General features: G+C 37.2%; 1 protein-coding gene across 1 annotated transcript in view; it reads left to right on the top strand.

Annotated features, from left to right (window-relative positions):
* LOC124157143 overlaps nucleotides 1-20289 on the top strand; it is a 151449-nt gene that overhangs the window by 99071 nt on the left and 32089 nt on the right. The window contains exon 4 of the mRNA XM_046531642.1: nucleotides 12841-12974. Within this exon, the coding sequence (XP_046387598.1) occupies nucleotides 12841-12974 (134 nt within the window). The remainder of the gene's footprint in view (nucleotides 1-12840; nucleotides 12975-20289) is intronic.

Consider the following 20289-nt stretch of genomic DNA (forward strand, 5'->3'; position numbering starts at 1 on the left):
GGCGTTTTTTTTATCCTTTTCAACTAATATTTTTTGCTATCGATAATGGTCTCTATAGAACTTTTTTATTTTTCACCCTCCAAAGGATGTAGCCATTGTATTTTTTTTCAGGTGCCTTCGGCCAAAATGTCTTTCACAGCCTTTCTTTACTTTTATAGAAGACGGATTGCTCTTCAGTCGATCGAACACTGCCACTTTTCTTACGAAAAATGGGAAAAGCGATGGAAAATTTTTGACTTTCCCCGCTGACTCCCCCGTTCCATTGGAAAAATGGAGTGACAGAGAGAGTGCTTTGATAAAACAGATCTGAGGCACAAAAAATTGAAAAGAAGGTAGCTAACAACCCCGCGTGTAAACTTCTGCCAAAAGGGTAATCTAGGGACGATCTGGTACACAAGAAAAATAAAGCAAAAATAAAATAGAAAAAATTATCGCTGGTTGACTCTGATAAAAAATAGGAAAGACAAAAACAACAATAGGTTAAATGTAATAAGAACGTATCAGAAGTACAAGCTGGCCTGACAGGACCAGGAGCGCTTGAAATTGCTATACTTTGCGAATTTGAGGCTAGAATCACGGATAATATCCGATTTTCCCCATCTTTTCCATGCAATAAGCGCAACAAAATTAGAATCGACACCGCGCATGTACTACCAGCAATTTGGTCCACTTTAGACACCATAATAATATATCCCAGAAAATCGGAAGCATTACCGGAATTTAAAAACTTTCTAAAAGATTGGGTAGTAGACACGATTATCCCTACAATGAATTCAAATTTCGGAGAAGAAACAAGAGGCGGTGGTGCTGTGTGGTGCCTCATCATAACTGTTTTGGTAACTTTCATAATCTACCGTGTAAATATTGCAAGATATGCCTTATTTGGTGAAAATGGAGGAGGGAAGAAAACTATCGTGGCTAAGAAGGCCAGAAAAAAGAGAGAGGGAAGATAGGGTACAAAAACCTTTGCAAGATAGAACTCATCTACATGTATGAGGTGGAATTGATGCATGAATGTCCTGATTCAGGATTAAGAAATGCATGGATTAAGATAACTAACCAGCATATTAAGTGTGTGATGACGCATGTGAACTAACTGGACTAATACGAAATTAGTCCGCGGAACCTAACGAATGGGTGAAAGGCAAATGATATAAAGAAAGAATCCTCCCTCCAATTAAAAGAGGGATTTGAATAAGGGCCAAGTCGACTGATTAGATGAAAATTAGGGTACGGTTTTAAGTCTTACAATTAGTATAGTTAATCCATATAATTTAAGTAAGGATTTAGCATTAGTATGATAATTGCATACAGGGTAGTAAAGGTGTGGCCTGATCGACCACTTTATTTTTCCTAGAATCTGTCAGGAATGGAAGCTGCTGTCACGCTTGCGGAGTGGACGGAGACTACGGCAGACCAAGGGGATAAAGCAGTTACTCCTCTATAAATTACAACTAATAATAATCGGCAGGGTAATCCAGGCTGATGGGGCCAAGAACATTTAGGAGAGACGTAACCGCTGGAACATTATTCCGGCAGTTGCCAATATCAAATATCCAATTGAAGCTGGAAAAACTGGGCAAACACCTTTGGAGAGTCACACTTACCCTGCCTTCGTAACTTCCTTCGCCCTGCCAGAGAGGCGGCACACTGGACGGATGGTGATCACGGAGCAGTAGGCTGAAATTTTGGAGCAAGACCTAAGGGAACTGGGAGGAAAATGGGAAATGGAAATGGCCACCCTTACAGTCAGACCCTTACATCAATGCAGCACGGAGAACGAAAGAGTCACACTGAGACTTCTGAAAGTTTTAGCCCTTATCCACATAAAAACACTTGGGACATAATAACAACAATTTTTCACCTTTTGAGTTGAAAAATATTGGTACTTTTGGAATCTAAATAAAGACCTGAAGGGAAATTTTTAATAAAGAGAGCAGTCTAATGAAATATAAGCTTTGAAATCACCATTTTATTACGTTTTTATAAACTCACGTTGCTGTTTGTCATCTTGTTCCGGTCAAATATTGCAACTCAATTTTTAGTTCACTAAGGAAGACGACTCTAACCATCAAAAATTTCCTTCTTTTGTAGATAAATATAAAATTTATGGTCTCAAATTTGGGAACCTTTAAAATAGATCATTCGGTGTATGCAAGTCAAAATTCAGAATACACATGGAAAATATAAATTTCAACTAAATAAGTTCAGCTGGAAAGTTTACAAAATGCGTAAAACTGTACAAATAAACATCCATGCTCAATTGCATATTACTAGGGAACTTTTGAATATGTTATACTTAACATTATAATTATTCAAAGAACAAGGCAAAATAAATCAATCAATTCTTTTAATGAAATAGATTTAAGCTAATAAATATGCAGACGTATTACATCTCATATACATATCGGCCCTCAACTAGCTTACTTTAAAATATGAATTGACGCCCGGATAAAATTCTCACCCCCAACGAAGCAGCATGTCTGTGCCAGTTGAATTCTCAATTTATTGAAAGAATTGAATGTGTACTCTACATGTATATCTTTAAGCTAAAAGTAATACAAGAAAAAGTAGATTATTTAGTCGTAGGATGCCAGCGTAGAGGATAAATCTACGTGGAGCTAATGATAATCCACCGCTCAGAAAGGTTATATGGAACACATGCATGAAATACATTGTATATGCATGTGCAGAATGGAAAATATACAGCATCAAATGACAAATCGTAAAAAATTAGCATAACACCACATCTGCATTTGTCGAGGTTATGGAAAAAATAAGAAAAGTAACCTGTGAGAATTAGAAACAATTAGTTATCGGTAGGTCATAAAAAAGATATTCATTTAAGATTAGTGCTAAGCAAAACCCTTACCGAGAAGAAAAAAAGTATGTGCAAGAACAAGCAAAGAAATTTTCCATTTAAATTCCATGAGAAAGAAGACATTTGAATGGAAAAAGAGAAATAAGAAAACAATTGCAGTGATAAATTTCGGAAATGGTGCGATTGCTACTATCAGTAAGTGTCTAAGGAATGTTTGACGTCTTAGATCTATCTATTCATCAGTCTATTAGCTATTTTATCTACTTGCGATACCCTCTATCATTATTACGTTGAGAGTAGGATATATTACATTTCACACCAGCTGAGAAGAAGTGTTCTCCGAAACTGATAAATTCATCTTAAAATTTGCCCAAAGTCTGTGAAAAAACTCCAACTTCAGCTCACCCAGCATCTAGGAAACGCTGCACTTTTTATTACTACCCAATCATTAGAAATCTAGGAGCTCTTCACAGTACTCAAACAGATATATGTGTAAACTGGAGTAGAGGGATGAATCTGTGAAGGGACTGGAAAAGAGGGGTTAGTCGTCAATTCTGGGTAGCCTAAGTCAGGCTCTAATTCTTAAAATTCTACCCTGAGCCTATTTCCAACCCCTCTCATTTCTCTCTCCTTTAAGGTCGACAGAGAAAATCTGTCCTGCTATCATGGTTACTATCGTCACCCACATGACGGTCGTATAATCTTCCTAAAGATTTCCTGGCCTTAATTCATCTTTTCAAGGTCCTTAATTTTTGTTGACTTTCATCTCTTTTTCTGCCCTCCTTCAACACTGAACTCCCGGCCTAAATTATCTTGAGAAAATGCCAAAAAGCATATTCCGGGTAAGGCAGACAGGAAACGAAGGCGAGGAAAAGTTTTGGGGAAATGCTCCTATACCCTTTCCCTTATCAAGAAACCCTCTCCGATTCTTTCTCTCCCGGTTTATTGTTGGCTTGCCTTAAACTCCAGCACCATTTCACCTTTCCTGGGTTACCCTCTGACTCCAAATGAAATGTAACTTCATGGCAGCTCAAAGGAAAGCACAGATAAAAGAATGGAAGAAAAGGGAACAGCAGATGATATGTGGAATTATTTGAAGTTAAATTTGGGATATAATGATTCGTTTAAAAGCTTTAACTCCTATGAACTGAGGAAAAAGAAATATCGAGGAAATAAAAAAGACATCTATCTCTCCATTTAAAAGTGATTTCTGATCTCCGGTCCCTCGCAATTTACTTTTATATTCGTTCAGTCATTGCAAAGAAGATAATATCTTTTCACGATTCAATAAAATATAGAAGAGGAAGGAATTGTAAGAGGGCTTTAAGGGAAATTTATGAATATTTAACGAATATTTGCGTCATTATTTTACCCCGGGTAACATACTCAGATGAGACCACAAGTTAGGAGGTGAGCTGCCTTCTCCTAAAACTCGAAATTCAAGGTTAATTACACACTTCTAGGGAATCGCACAATAAGTAAATGTCAGATTTTATATTTGCTGATTGTGAGTAGGTACAACTATAATTTATTTTTCCTGTTCACCATGGAGTTCAGAGGAAAGTTCACGCATACAAAAAATTATCCAGAACCGGGAAATAAAGTCCTAAAATGGCTTAAACACAGTTTTCCCTATTGTTAAATGCGCTTTTCCTTGAAATGACGGGACCATTTCCCTCCTCTATCAGTCCTACTGAAGCCAGTAGCTATAGAAAAATTCATGCCAACACCAATTGCTCTCCACACTAATACCCTACTCTACATTATAATCTACATTCCAATCCACGTGCATAAACACTAACTGCGAATCAACCAAAACAGATGCCGCAATGGACTCAACATTAAGGAGCCGAAGAAAAGTTATGGAGGAAAAGTGTAGAGAGTGAAAAATGTGTTATGAATTAAAAATCCTCTAAATCTCTTCCTCCAGTCTCTTTGTGCATATTACTCCGAATACCCTTTACTTAATTTCCTTTAATATTTATTATTTTAAAGGGTGCGAGGATGGTAAAACAAATCCGCGAAAATGCATGTTGGATAGAGTAGGAATGACAGGTACATCACATCAAATTATGCTACATTAAAAATTTTCGACGCCTTTCTCCTATTTGGAGGTTTAAAATTTTAAATTCAGTCCTTTATTTCTTCCTGAGGGGCCGTTCTGTTAAGGTTTGACATTAAACCCGCCAGAGAAATGGATGTTAGGTCAAAAAACGGTTTTTGACTGCCAGAATCGGAACCAGGTCATGCGGGCTTTGAGGGATCGATCGCACGGAGACAATGCAGGATGAGCATCAACAACGACCGAAACTAGACCTCAAGGAAAGCCCACGAAAAGGGCAACCAAAACTTCACAGAAATAGAGATCAAAACAGCCCTATCTTTATTTAAATGAACTAATGAATGACCTAAGAATCGGTAAAATACTTCTGTTTGACTATAAATCCCAAATTACATTAAAAATAAATGCAATGCGGCAAGTACTCTCCACATTCATGTCATTTACCCGGTAGAAAACATGTAGTAATTTCATAAGAGAATTAAGAAAGAAATCCTATTATTTACACTCTGATGGTCCTCTGCCTTGCTAAAACGACCGAATTGAGTTCCAAAACCCAGTTCTATTTGTTAAAAATAAAATGATTTTGAAAGGGTGTATTGAAAATTTAAAACCTACCAGAGAAGATCCGCTTCGTTGAGGTAAATATGATGTTCACCCTGTTTTCGTACTTCACTTACATCCACCATTTTTTGGGTGAGGCTCTACCATTTATTCACCAGATCAAAAGAATCATCTTAACTACTGGCGTTTAAGTAATACCATTCAGGAATTTAACTCTCCAAAAAAGATTTAAGGCAGTCTTCAACAATATAAATTCGAAGGCATGGCATGTTTTGTATTTTTTTTATCTTTACCAGACCCATTTCATTGAAAAATGATTTTTCGTTATTTGCGAGCGTTGCAATAATGGTCTCAATGCATCTGAAAAATGGTTAAACCATAGATATTTATTATTAAACATTGAATACCTTTCCGGTGGCTTAAAATAACCACCAATGTGAAACATAGAATGACAGAAATCACACCCGATGCTATTCTAATTTATTTAATGGAGTGAATTTCAAATAAATGCTAAATTTATTCATAATATGCGAGCCAAATATACAGAAATAATTATTTCTGGTCGTACTCCAACAGAATCATCCCTCATGTGCAAAAATATTTGACACTAACCTTGCCAACTAATTATGGTTAAACTGGAGTACATGATATAAAAAGGAGTACTTTCGATCCGGAACGGTGAAAATTTTGGAATATGTATTTTAATTAAAATATAGCCCACTTCGTGATGAAAATAACCCAATGAAACGTTGTATTTTATTGCATAACTAATGCGTAGACCTCATTGCCGCACATTAAATAATTTTAGCCATTTCATGAAATAAGTTAAAAATGCACCCTCACCTGTGTGAGGGCGGTAATTTGTTCGTAGCGAGCAATTTATTTCAATTATCCAAAATTTATAGTTACGGAGAATTTAATCATATATTAGATTACCACTAAATCGGTTATTAAATCCTGCGTCATGTTGCAATTGATGTTCACTCGTCATTCCCTGCCAAATTGATTGGAGTATTTTTTAAATTAACCAATTTTGAAACGAGAATCCTTTTAATTAAGCCATTCAATTCAATTAAACTCTATTTCAACCATTGAATTAACTCATTGCATGACAGTGGAAACTCCAGTATAAAACTGGGTTTAAAAAAATAAATAGAAAATAAATCTGAGTATAAGCCGATACATTCTACAGATACTTGTGCAGAGAAGAGTGTTGGCGATAATTTTCGTAATTATAACTTCTTAAAGTTTCTAGTATGCCATTTGAGGAAGCAGCTGTTTATACCAAAACACACTGTGGTCGAGCATTACAATCCTCCGCGCAGTACTTTACGCTGATATCCCTGATATAACTCAATATACTGGTCAGAAATTCTGGAACCAAAAGTTATATTTCGATTTAAATCTTCTATATGTATAAAAGAGGATGTCTACGAGTCTGTCCGCTAAGTGTTTCCATATGGCTACACAGATTGAATCCAAAGTTAGTGAGTAGAAGCATTTTATGCTCTCAAACCCCGCAGTGCTACTTTCGGTTGTGTTCGATGCGTCCTTTAAGTCGTTTTCACCAACTATTATTTGTTACGTCACGGCTTACAACCTCTGCGGTTGCCAGACGTCTCGACACCATTATTGATAAAACGAAAATTATGGTGGAACTGCTTCGTGTGGTGGCTAGAGTGTTGGCTTCCCACCCGGCGGGCTCGGGTTCAAATCCCGGCGGTAGCAGAGAATTTTCAGACTCCCCCATATCCACCAGAAATTCAGGTTTCGAAACAATGTAAGATATATTCCAACCAATGAAGTGACATATTTATATGAAACGTACTTCCTTACCACCTCATTTTTAAATTCACCATTAAATACCCAAATGGCATCCCAGCCATTTCAATCAATTTTATCCCACTTGGAACCCCACTATATTATAACACGATGATATTTCCAGGTTCGACGGAAACGATGAATTAAGAGGCATATTTTGATGAACGGATGGGTATGGGAATTCGTTTTCCCCCGTATAATAAAGGAAGGACTTTCATCAATCTAGGCGTCACTTCGTATGAGAATTTCCTCTTTATTCGTTAACGGCTGGCGTCCCAGCACTCCCTGCTACACGCCTATTGAGACGGTTTCCGAGGTAGCATATACGAGGTGAGTTCAATAATTGATGCAATACATTTTTTCACGGTCAATTTTGGTTGTAAAAACTTGGAAATTCTGGTTGAATATTATATAACGTTTCCGCTTCGCCTCGTATAATTGCGTTAACTTCCGTCACGTGACCGCACTATACGGAGCTGTGAAAATAGTGTCTGTACTGGAGGTGCGTTCCAAACTACCGGCAGTGATTGAGTTTCTTCCAGCGCAAAACCAGGGATTCTCAGGTATTCATAGGCGCTTGCAGCATGCCTACAGTGAATTGGCATTGGACAAATGAGCGGTGAGTCGTTGGGAAACGCGTGTTTCATCATCGGCGCTACTGGGATGATGAAGAAGTTATTGATGTAGTACGAAGTTGGCTCCGACGGTGACCAGTGGAATGGTGCCGTGAAGGGATCCATACCTCCAGGATTTCTTTCCGGGGGGGAGGGGGGTGCATAAGCAAGGCCGTATACATGATTTTGTTCTGGGAGGGCACAAGGATACCTCTCAATAAAAAACGAACGCAATGATAATGGGACAGTATTAAAAATCTTGCATATTTTCTTAAGGGTCTGGGGGGGGAGCACGTACCCCCCCCCTAGATCCGCCAATGCATGCCCCACTTTCTAGGTGGCGTCATGCCGTAGCACTGAATTGAGATTATGCTGAACTGAAGTTCCATGCAGCTAAAATATTGGGAAATAACATGGTGTATTTGAATGTTGAAGAAAACAAACCCTGTTACAGAAAAGAATGTTTTGTATTACTTATTCAACTCCCTTCGTAGACCTTTCGTCTAGGTTCCCTTATTTTCACATCCTTCCTCTCAGAGCAATATACATATATATAGCGACCCACTCTTTTATTCTTTCTGGCCATCCACTCTCCCATACTTTGTAGAACTTCGGTCATAATTTTTATGAATGCGACGTGAGGTAATAAACGGCATCGTGAGGTCTCGTCTTAAAGTACTTTTAGGAAGCAATTTTCTCTTTAATTCACTTCACACGACGCGAGGAGGGTTAACGGTCTATACTAGCCAAGAAATAAATCATATTTTTTCCAACCGAAGAAAGTTTCATGTTACGTGGTTTATAGTTGTCACTCGTAAGGAAATACCCGAGTAATCATTTTATTTTAAGTTCTAGAATTTGTCCAAGATTTCAGAAAGGAGGTGTATTGTTCCTATTTTAATATTTTTTTAATTCTTTATATAAGTAGGCGATGAAAAATGGCAAATGAATGGTATATATTTGGTAGATCACTCTGAAAAAATAATAAAGGAGACAGTAATGAAGAAAATCATGATTTTATTCCGCCAATTAGGAAAAAATAATAACAAAAATAAAAATACAACATATTTTTCATTTTTTTCCGCATTCAGACTATAAATTTTCTTGCAATGCAGTACGCTGAGTTTTGAAAAAGTTTTTTCTGAAAGAAAAATATTTTACGATATGCATAATAAAGTTGTAAACTCATCTCACATAGGCTATCATTGAGGCCAATTCCTCAGCCAAATGCGAACTCGCAATCAAAGCCAAATTGCGTTGTTAAATACAACGCTGAAGTAAAAAATTAATTCAAAAGGCAAAAATTTATGCTATCTGAGAAGAATATATAATACTCTGATTTTGCTCAAGTTCCCACAGTTAAATTATACATATTAAAGTTCAAAAACAAAGTTCATGGCGAGCACTCACTTTATTTTTGACACTGGAATGATAACAATTTAAGATGTGAAAAGTGATACGCATCACGTGTTTCGTTTTGCACATGTACCCTTTAATCGCTCAAATTTAAGCTTGGGACCTAGTACTATGGCAAGGTGGTTTATTTTTCCCTAAGTTTTCATAAAAACTAATTAATAACTTAATAATAAAATTTTAAATTAATGTTTTCATCCAATTTAATACTATTTCCTCAATTTTTTACCGTTAAAGTGAGGCCTTTGAGGCTATGAAATAATTCTAAATAAGAAAAACCAAATAGCAAAGCCTAAAATAATGGAAGACGCTCTAATTCAACATTTAAAAAAAGATTAGAGAGAGCAACGACCCCGCCAGTATTGGAATATGTAAGCTTCTAACCATTAGTCAAACGTGTTATCCGTTGCGCCATGGGGAAATCAAATCGTTAAAACTTTTGCTGCTGCTGAGTGACTAGCACAAATGTTTACTGTCAAACCGGAAGTTTTAACTGCCTTTGAAGGACTAGAAATAGCGTAAGAATACATTGCCATCTGCTTCAAACCAGTACTGAAAATATGAAGCCGGTAATTATTGGAAAGCGGATTAAATTTGAAATGTAGGATTTTTCCCCAGAGAACAAACAAAAAAACAGACAAGAAGGTGACTATAAAAGCTGGTAAAATGACTAATTTAGCGGTTATTATTTAAACATATCATCAATAATAAATATCCATAGTTGAATGTAAAAGTTTAGGTTTTCCCGGCGTATAGATTGATGAAAAATTTCTCTGGATTCCCACCGGTAAACGCAAAAAGTACCATTAAGAGTAAACCACTGAAGACGATGGCAGACTCAGCCATTGAAACGTTGGGAGAATTAACCCAATACCACACCCGGCGGGAATCCCGAGAAATATTTCATCAATCCATAGTCGAAGTTTCTATCACGTGCACTGAGTTATGAGGTCCGACAGTAAACTCAAAACAGAACAATCATCGAACATGTTTCGTAAACCTTTGCCAATAACGTGTGATTAGTTTTGATTATAGTTATATTATGTAATATTTCGTGCCTGCCGCATGAACAGCGATGGAATTTTATAAATAAATTTCCTCGAGGGAGAGGCTACCCCGGAACAGGAATCTATCCTCGGCCTTTGGTTTCCCGGAACACAGCGTAGACCACTACACTATCTAGGCTTGTGAATTCTCATTATGATTTACCGTGGCTCAAGACTAGATATTAGGCCCTCTCGATACATCAAGGATGGTATCGCAAGGGAATAAGTATTTCAATGAAACCAGAAATTGTTAAGAGCCTCAAACTTGCCGCTAGGTATAGATAAGGAATATTTCGCCCCCCCCCCCCCCCCCCGCAGTACCTGCGGTGAAATATGCCTCAATTTCCTTTAGAAAAAATTTATATATACCTGGAATTGAACCACATATCTTTGACTTTGGGTCAATCTGCGGTTATTGGGTGGAATACTTACATAATAAGTAGGATATCCTTGAAAATCATTCTAGAGCCCATAATCCCCTTATCGCCCTCTATGTACAATTCGTCCCGCACTTCAAAGTGCCCCTAGAAGAGCCATCATATTTAAGTGGAGATTAGAGTCACGGAAGAAGATGGGGCATCTTAAAAAAATACTCCTTTGATATGTTCATGTTAATTCTCTCCCCTTTTGCTTCAAACGCCCCGCAGATCAGACAAAGCGTTCTTTGTTAGCGTTGTGGCAAGGGAGCATGTACCTGTGGCAGAAGCAAGCGAGGATTTCTCGTAAACGATGAACAAGACTCGATGACGTTGTGCCTAACATATTTCCACTCGAGCGCGCAAGGCCAAGCCAACGCTACCTGTATGCCCCGCGGGATGATTCTTTACGTCTGGTTCAATGCTTCGGTGGACACGTGATCTTAGTGAATACGACGGAAAACCATTGAATTATTCTGTATATTCCATTGTGACCACACTCGAGATGAAATACTCTTCCAGACAGCTCTTCTGAGTAGTTTGACTGGATGAAAATATATCAAGGTGAAACATAGCAAACTATTTACTAGTTGCAGAATGAAACCGGTTAGTTTCAAATTCACCTCTGGAAGGGAACTGTATCACACATCCTTGCGTCCCCATACTGCGAAAAGAGTATACTTCGTCACCTCTGAAATGTTACTTAATCTCAGATAAGAGTATTTGTGTAGCATCAAGACCATTCAGAAAATAAATGGTGGTGGAAATGACAAAGTTTCTTTCATTATATTTTTTGCCAAAGTTCCAAAAAATTAATGAATTTAAGTCACTTTTCTTTGGTTTATGGAACTTTCCAGCCTACCAGCTGGTAAACACATTTATCTTGACTTTGAGTTGTATTATAAGATTCTTCAGTGGTCCATCACAGTGGGCAAATGAAGTTCCAAAAAGATTACAAAAATACCACTGGGAAAAAATTATTCCCCTCTACCGAGATTTGAACCCGCATCTCCCGATTTCGTATCGAATGCTCTAGCCCTTTAAACTAAAGAGATATCGTAAAATGGCATTAAGCTCAACTATATGGAAGTTAACACTCGAAAATGAAAAGGAGACTTCGTTGATTTTCACTGATTTATTTCGTCCCTATGAAGTGTTTCGAACCATAGAGGTCACAAGTACTTGATAATGACCTCTATGGTTCGAAATGTGTCGTACGGACGAAATAAATCTTTGGAAATCAACGAAGTGTCCTTTTCATTACCGAGATATCATTTCCCCCGCGAAAATTTGTGGACTATACAGGAAAAAACAGTTCATACCGATAAAGGAGTGGATTACAGGATTTTGTTTTTATTGGATTACCTCTAGCGCTACCCAAAGACAGTTTTTCATGGTCATCAGATATCACTCTGAGAAAATTATGAATTATAGGTAGTGATTTTCGGCGTACGTGCTGTCGGGGTAAGGTTGAAACAGTAAACTCGGACTTCAAGTGATTGGTCTGACAGATAAACTACCACGAAAGCGTTTGTTTGCATGCAGTTTAAATTGGTCGGAAAAAAGTTTTTATTAAATTTAATTTTCTCGAAGATGAACTATCTGGATTTTAAGAAAATCTATTTATGAGTATTTCCTAAGCTATTTTTTTCAGATTTACCAAGTCTGAAGCGGGAAGGTCACTGTTGGCCTCAGCCGCAAAACACTGCTCAGCAGGCTCGAGTTCTCTCGTATATATTAACAGTTAGGTTATGGTCACACGAATTTAAGTATACCGGGACTAGCCACGGTGATAACTTTTACGGGAGTCACCCGCAATGCACAATTGTGCGAAAAATCCACAGAGACAATACTTTTGCCCTACCCTGGTTCAGCACATTCATAAGATGGCGAAACAGTTTTTAAAATAGCTGGAGAAATGGGAACGAATCACAGAATAAAACTATAATTACGCTGACTTGACATATTTTTTAATCCGTCGCTTCTTAGCACATTACCAAAAAAATGTTCTTGTATGATAAGCAAATATCACACAATCCTCTATTTTTTTCTTCTTCACATATGTTTGGGGGTGTTCGGCGATCAGAGCGCCAGTCAGAGGAGCCGGTGGTGAGCGGAGTGAAGTCGTCCTACTTCGCCGGGGAGAAGGTCGCCGTCAACTGCACGTCCTCGCCCTCGCACCCGCCCGTGCAAATCGTCTGGCTAGTCAACGGACGCGAGGTAAGTCATCAAAACTATCTCCCCCCTCTTCGTACGACAGCGCAAGATTTTGACTCACAATAATCACTCGACATTGCGGTCACGTGCATCCAAACTCAATTTCCCCGAGAGGATAGATTTACACTCGCAGAAATATATACGATAATGAAAGTTCTACGACGGTGCCTCGTCTCGAAAAAAATTAGTTCCTGAGGCCAAACTCTACAGTACGGAAATAGATGCCAAAACCTCTAATATGTATCATCATACGCTCTTCCAAGGAAATAAAACTCAGTTTGTAGATTCCACACTGAGTGTTTATTGACACCGACCATGGTTTCGATATTTATAGCATTAGCAGAGCTACAGGGTTTAGTGTAATGCTGTAAGTTTATATTATCTTTGTTTGAAACAGATAAGTCGGATACACTACTAAGTACACTCTTGCAGGCTTAAATTATATGCGTTGAATGAAAGTAATACCTCAAGGTCTAGTTCTTTCATAGAAAAGTGAGAAGGTGGGTAAAAAGAGGGGTCAGGATAAAAGATTGAAATAAAATAAGGTAAGGTAATCGCCGGCCTCGGTGGCGATGAAGTCAAGAACTCGTCTGACAAACCGAATGTCGCGGGTTCGAGTCCCCTCTGGGTAGTTTGCCCCCGTCTAGGAAATTGGTGTTTGTGATCATCCTACGCTGTTATATACCCTTCCTTCGTTAGTTTCCCCCGCTACAAAGACCTTAATTGCGGTACTGTCGGGGTGGTAAACAAAAAGAAGCAATTTACAAAGCAACTATGTTCGCCAAATGAGGCCACCACCGAAAAAAAAATCCACGCAAATAAAAGCTCTGTAGCGAAATAATAATTTATTATTCACATAGGTATGTATCTAGGAAGGGGACTTATTTATGATGGTGAATCCATCCTCGAAATATTTTATGTTTCGCTTTTATACGATCCGCGATACACCTGCTGAGGAAACCATTAGCCCAGGGGCATCTAATTTCTGAGGGAATTTTCCGATGTAGGAACATTTCATGACATCTGGCAATATTGAATTTTTATTCAGCATCATATAAACTAAATGTATGGTACATTAAATGAAATATTTGGTTTGCGATGCGAGCAGAGATGCTGAAAAAATATCAGCACAGGCAACTCGCATATCTTCCGAGAACCCAACCTCCCCGAACAAAATTCTAATCACGTGTCTGTCTTTGGGGCAAATCTGCGAGGCAGGCGGGTGTGTGATTTTGTCTTCATCTTTGTTCATTTTGCATGTTAATTTATTTTATTATCTCCCTTTTTCATCTATAGCCTTTCCATGAGCCGGCGCATTAACTTGCCAATTATAAAGATAGGCCTCGGCGATTATCATCAGTTCAAGGTCCAGATGTGTTCAAAATTTAACATAACCTGAAGGAGTATATGACGAAAAAATCCAAGCAAACACAGCAGTGTTAAAAGTTTCGCAAATTACGTCATCAAAACCAAGGTAAACAAATGTTAACTCACGAAAACTTATCAGTGAGAGCTAATAATGAGGATTCAACCCGATAACATGAAAATATAGCACCTGCTCCACACCAGCCTTGAAAAAATATGCTCTGTACTATAAAAATTTTCTTGAATATAATATCAAGGTCCACAGTCACAAGAAGCCAAGCAGAGATCTTACAGTGTGCTTGCTGAAGGTCATGACGTAACATGACTCCCAACACATACGTTGATGGATTAGGGATTAACTCAGTGGAAATCGTACATAATGAGTTAAATACTGGACCTGAGGCTGTTGTCTTTGTGAAAAAACCGATCAAAGTAGAATAAAAATCTGTGGAAAAAGGTAAAAATATTTCTTGATTCAAAACACGTAACAAATGCGACAGCCTGCGATTTCAGTGAATACCAATTCCGGTATTTCCGTCAGAAAAGGTTAGCTACAGCTGATAATAGGCAGCTATAAGAAGATAGTACTGGCGAGTCATAGTAATTATCAGAATAAAAGGCCAGGAGTCCAAAATTTACGCACCATAATTCAGATATACATAGAATTGCAATGAATAAATAATAGCAATGTGGCCGTTCTAATACCAAGAGATCTGCAACGATACGGAATTCAACTGTGCTAAGAAAATCTTCAAGATTCTCGGATTAAAATTTGTGCTCAATCGTTAAAAAAGCCACTTAAGCAATTGCAGTTAATTTTAATACTTTTACAAAGCAATTATTGATATATGAATATTTGAATTATACGCGTGATATAAACCGAGGTAAAACTCGAAATAGGATTTTTCTATCGTCAAGTAAACTTGGCATGTTCTCTAAAACGACTGGATCAACGTGGAACTAAATCTAGCAATGAATTCAATTAAATCAGTAATTAGGAACTCACGCCAATATAAAACCAATTCTCTTTCGAAAACATTGAATACCTGTACAATCATTGCATACGCACGACTCATTCAATGCACATTCATTACGCTATTGCGGCCAATTCGTCGGATAACGTTACCATTTTAATTGATCCCAATTATAGGAATATCTTTGGAGAGCAAGCAAACACTGTCTCAACTAATTGGATGGCCCACAGAGCAAAACACAAGATCCCGAAAGGTCCATATCAGGATCGATTGCTATTCGACCTTTGCCATAGCCTGTAACTAAAGATATGGCGGAAAGACTAGAAGTGAAAAAACCATACAGCTAAAAATAACATCTTACCCACTGATAATGGAGAAATGATTGATTTTAACTTGCCATGGTACAGAAGAGAAAAGGATAAATATAAATATATGTTCTCGCTGGCGGCCAGAAATTGGTTTATGGATAATTTTAGTACGACCCACTTCACCTCTATGGTAAAAAAAAGTATTTGATAAATGCGCAATGAGGAATGACATTTTTCTATTTCCTTTGTAATTCTTACGGATTAAGTTCCTGCTGGCGCAACTGTAATATTTCAAAGAAGTGAGAAAATGGTAAAAACTAAACACATGATATATTTGTTTTAAATTTATCTTCAAACTGATTTTGGGTGCTCTCAAAATAAAAAAGTGGTGGAATCTAAATTTACCTGAATTTTGACAAGTGGGACAAAACCATAAACGGTAAGATATTCATATTTGGGCATTTACTGAAGTACTTATTATGAAAGAAACATAAGGAAACATTTATGAAGAAAAATAAAAATCCACAAGCGGCGCCGAAGTTACGCCAATTTTTGAATGTCTAACAGAGGCTGGGATACGTGCGCCTGGCGTCGTAAGCCTGCGAAATATTTTGAGCTATTTGAGCATTCATTGATAATGTAGGCTGGGTAACGCAGTAATATCATGGATATTGTTCCAAATGAATGGAAAAGTATGAAATTTTTGTTGTTTTCTGCAATTTTCTGGAAACACTTCCCATTAAAGCCAATATAAAATGCGGTGTTTAACCAGAGAATTTTTATGACAAAAAAAAGCTTGATTAGGATTATTTTGCATTTTTTACACGCTGATACAGATATATCTTACGTTTTATCACGTACAATATGGTCGCGCTAAAGCATTTTCGGCATCACGGAATGTTTTAAAGCCATTTATACACATACTCTTTTTATTTTCAGTACTCCACTTCTACGTCCAGATATCAGTATTCCAAATAAATTTCCTCCTGCAGAATTGTAAATGAAGCTCTATCCGAATTGATGCGTATGAGTCACGGATTTTAGGCGTTCCTTCACGTTGATTTGAATGGGTTTTATGAGTGCCCGAATAATGGGATAATACATCGCTAATTCTGACCTGAAGACGCCAGCAGAATTCCTGGAGAAACTGTCGTCACCTATGGACAACTCAAGGTGGAGGAACGCCCGAAAACCGTGACTCATACGGAGAAACGCCGCGTAAACCTTAGGTCCAACTCGAATTGATGCGTGATGTTTATAATGAGGTAGTTAGCTTCTAAACGAGCAAAAGCTACCAATTAAATTTCAACGATAAGTGATTGCAAAAAATATTTGCTTTACAGATTATAAAGGGGTAATTTACTACTTACAAATATAGCTTTGGACTAAAGCAGTTTTTCTAACATGAGTACATTTTAAGCATGTTTACAATTGATTGATGCCGTTAATTTTTTTAATTCAAACGGAATAAAATATACAATATTCGTTATACCTGTAAAACACGATTATTGAAATCAATGGAAGAGCACATTTGAAACAGTAGAATAAACACAATCTAAATTAACCACGCAATGAAATAAATTTGCACTAAATACCTAGATTGTAAGTAGATAAAAAAAGAAAAGAAAAAAGGCTGCCAAGAATTTAGCGTTATTTCATGGGAGTTAAACGTTAACATAGATTACAAGCGTACACTGGGCTAAAAATTGTAAAAAATGAAAAATTATTTTTTCGACATGACACAAAGAATATATGCTTCATATAAATTGCTTTGTATCTTTAGTAGGTTGGGCTGTTCATTGATGGGTGAGTGAATCGGTCAGTGAGGACACGTTCTTTTAAATGAATAATTTTAAAAACAATGATTGAATTGTGAAAATTGGCTTTTCATAGCATATATATAGAGAGAGGTATTAGATAGAGGGGTATTAGATTGCTCCAACGATTTCTTATAAATATTAGATACATTTATGATGAAGATTTGCGCAATCCACCTGTTTAAGATGTGGACTCTATTTCTCACTAATTTTCCGTTTTCTTGGTACCTACATCTTTCCGTCGAATACAAGTAAATTTACGGGAATTTTCATAAATGAAACGCTTATAATATTGAAATCAGGCAATTCAAATATTTAGTTTGAGATATGAAGAGCCAAGCATTCTTGAAATCAAATCGGTGAAATTGACTGATCTGAATATCTTTCAATAATCCTTAAGTTGACCCGGAAATGTCGTCCTATATTGAGATTTCCTCTGCTGGGAAGAAATTCGCCTTGGTGTTAAAACCTTCGAAGAACCTTTGCCGGTTGTGACAAAAGGTTATTTCTTTCTTACGGGCGGCATCCTTGAATATTCTCCCAAGGGTATCATCCTGAAGGAAAAACAAATTATGGTGGTAACGAGAAACCGGTCCATAGAGCGATAGAATATGAAGATGAGCCCATCACTTGTTCAACCGATTCCGGGAATGGGCTTTGCTTCCACCTTCGCTCCTTTCAGCCAGAAAAGATAATCTTTCTTGCCAACCTTTGACGAGGAAAGTCGCTGAGAGGGTAGAACTCCCAATAGAAGCCTTTGTCCTTTGAAGAGGACCCATATCATTCCACCTACGTAGAGCTTCTAGATTCTGGATACCGAAAACTGTCAAATTATTACAATCTCTTCGATTCTTTAAATAAAAATTACACTGCTATCAGAATACACGCATTTAAGTTTGCTTACCATTTGTCTTATATGGGGTTTTAAAAAGATTATTCCTTATGAGCGCTCGTTAAGATTTCTAAAACCATGGTACCTAAATTATTTTCACTACAAATACTTTAATATTTAAATGATATAAAAATACCCCAGGTTGGGAAGAATCACAGGACACAAAAAATATATTAAATAAACGCTCACAGTAATAAATTTTCGGCGGCGCATTACCACCCTCCTCAGAGTTAGGCAGGAGACTTTAATATTTAAATATGTAGTTATGAAATCGTCCCATTCTTTTGTGCTCGTCGTGATTTCCTATGTTATTTGAATTATTGATATTGAATATTTTGTTAAAATGATATAAACTTTATTGCAAAATTAAAATTTTACGTAAGCTCCTTCGCGTAGGACTTCATGCATTCACAAATTTGGAAGAAATAATAACGTGAAGTGTCTTGACTTAAAGACCTTGAATTGATATTAATTTTTTTATGGATTTTGTTATGTTTTATACGAACAGTTTAATGTATTTTTGACCAATTCTAAGTATGAAAATGAATTTTAACGATGATTCTACGATTTAAATTTACATCCTTAAATCCTGCTTTGCATTTTATCAAAAATAAGATATTTGCACATTTAAAATATTCTCATTGATAATTTTCAACTCCGAGTTGATGCGACTGACCACGTTCTCTTCGCAATTGGATATTTCAAAATACTTAAGTTTTAAGTCAGCTTAGGAACTGCCTTCCAGTTTTCAGCCGATAACCGTCAAGTCAACAACTGCGTGGTCAACAGCGTTTCGGCTCCCAACACGGCCACAGTCTTATAATATATATTTTTTATCAGGGAAGAAATTTTTTCTTTTCTCATGGATGAAATTCAAGCTGCTGAATGGCCAATTAATATTAATAGCCTGGATTTTGAGTCTGCCTGACCTGCCGAGCGGAGCGATGCTTACTCTTAATTTGCTTTGTCGTATTTCCTCTTCGTTCATCTAGAGGCGTCTGAAAAGTGCACCGTTGGATTTCACCTCCTCCCTACGTTTCCTGAGCGCATCTTTTCCGGCATATCCACCTTTCCGCAAAAGAGCGGGCCTCGCCCTTCCCCCGGTCAGAAATCTCTCGAAACTTGCGAGACTAACAGGTGGTATGTTGATGAATAAATCATGGAATCAAGTCTCGCGGAGAAGACGTAGTGCTCGCCGCCATTTAAGGGCTGAGAAAGTTAATGGAATGAGTGAGAAAGGATATGAACGCCGTCAGCAGGGAGTGAACAGCCGGACGGCGCCAATGGAATGAGTTATGGCTGGATATGTATTTCCCTGGGTAACTCAAGAAGCGAACTTATATCATAATCAATTTTCCGCCCATCAAATAGCTGATTTTATCTTCATCCACGTATGACAGTATTCATATGTCATCAAATGTTTAGTAGAATTGGCTATAGTTTTTTCATTTCTTTTTCTTGGTTATTTTTGACCCTTGGGATGCATCATAAGATAATATGTAATGATTAGATTAGTATTATCATAATCATTATTAAACCTTTTTTAATGGAATATTTTAGCAATAACTCTCTATCATATACCATAAATAAGTAATTTCGTTTACTGTTTACCAGAAATTAAAATGCATGTAACGTGAGACCAAGAGAAACGTAGCGGATTTTTAGCGTTATAAATTAAACGAAACAGCAGCAATAGATATAAAAAACTCCAGTAGTCCATGATGACTTCAGTTTCTGCATTTGAGATACTTGGACTTGAAACAATGATTTATTTCATTTAAACGTGGATTTGTATAAGGTATATTACCTTAACGAGGGTATGTTTGTTCCCAACATAACTACAGCGTCTCAATGGTGACACGGCCATATGACCAGTATACAATTATGAAATTATTGGTGGGTAAAGTTAAAAATATTTTAATATATATTGTATTTAATTTTGGTATCTGCCTAACTTTTTTC

This window comes from Ischnura elegans, chromosome 4, assembly GCF_921293095.1.
Source record: "Ischnura elegans chromosome 4, ioIscEleg1.1, whole genome shotgun sequence".
In the NCBI taxonomy this organism is placed as follows: Eukaryota; Metazoa; Arthropoda; class Insecta; order Odonata; family Coenagrionidae; genus Ischnura; species Ischnura elegans.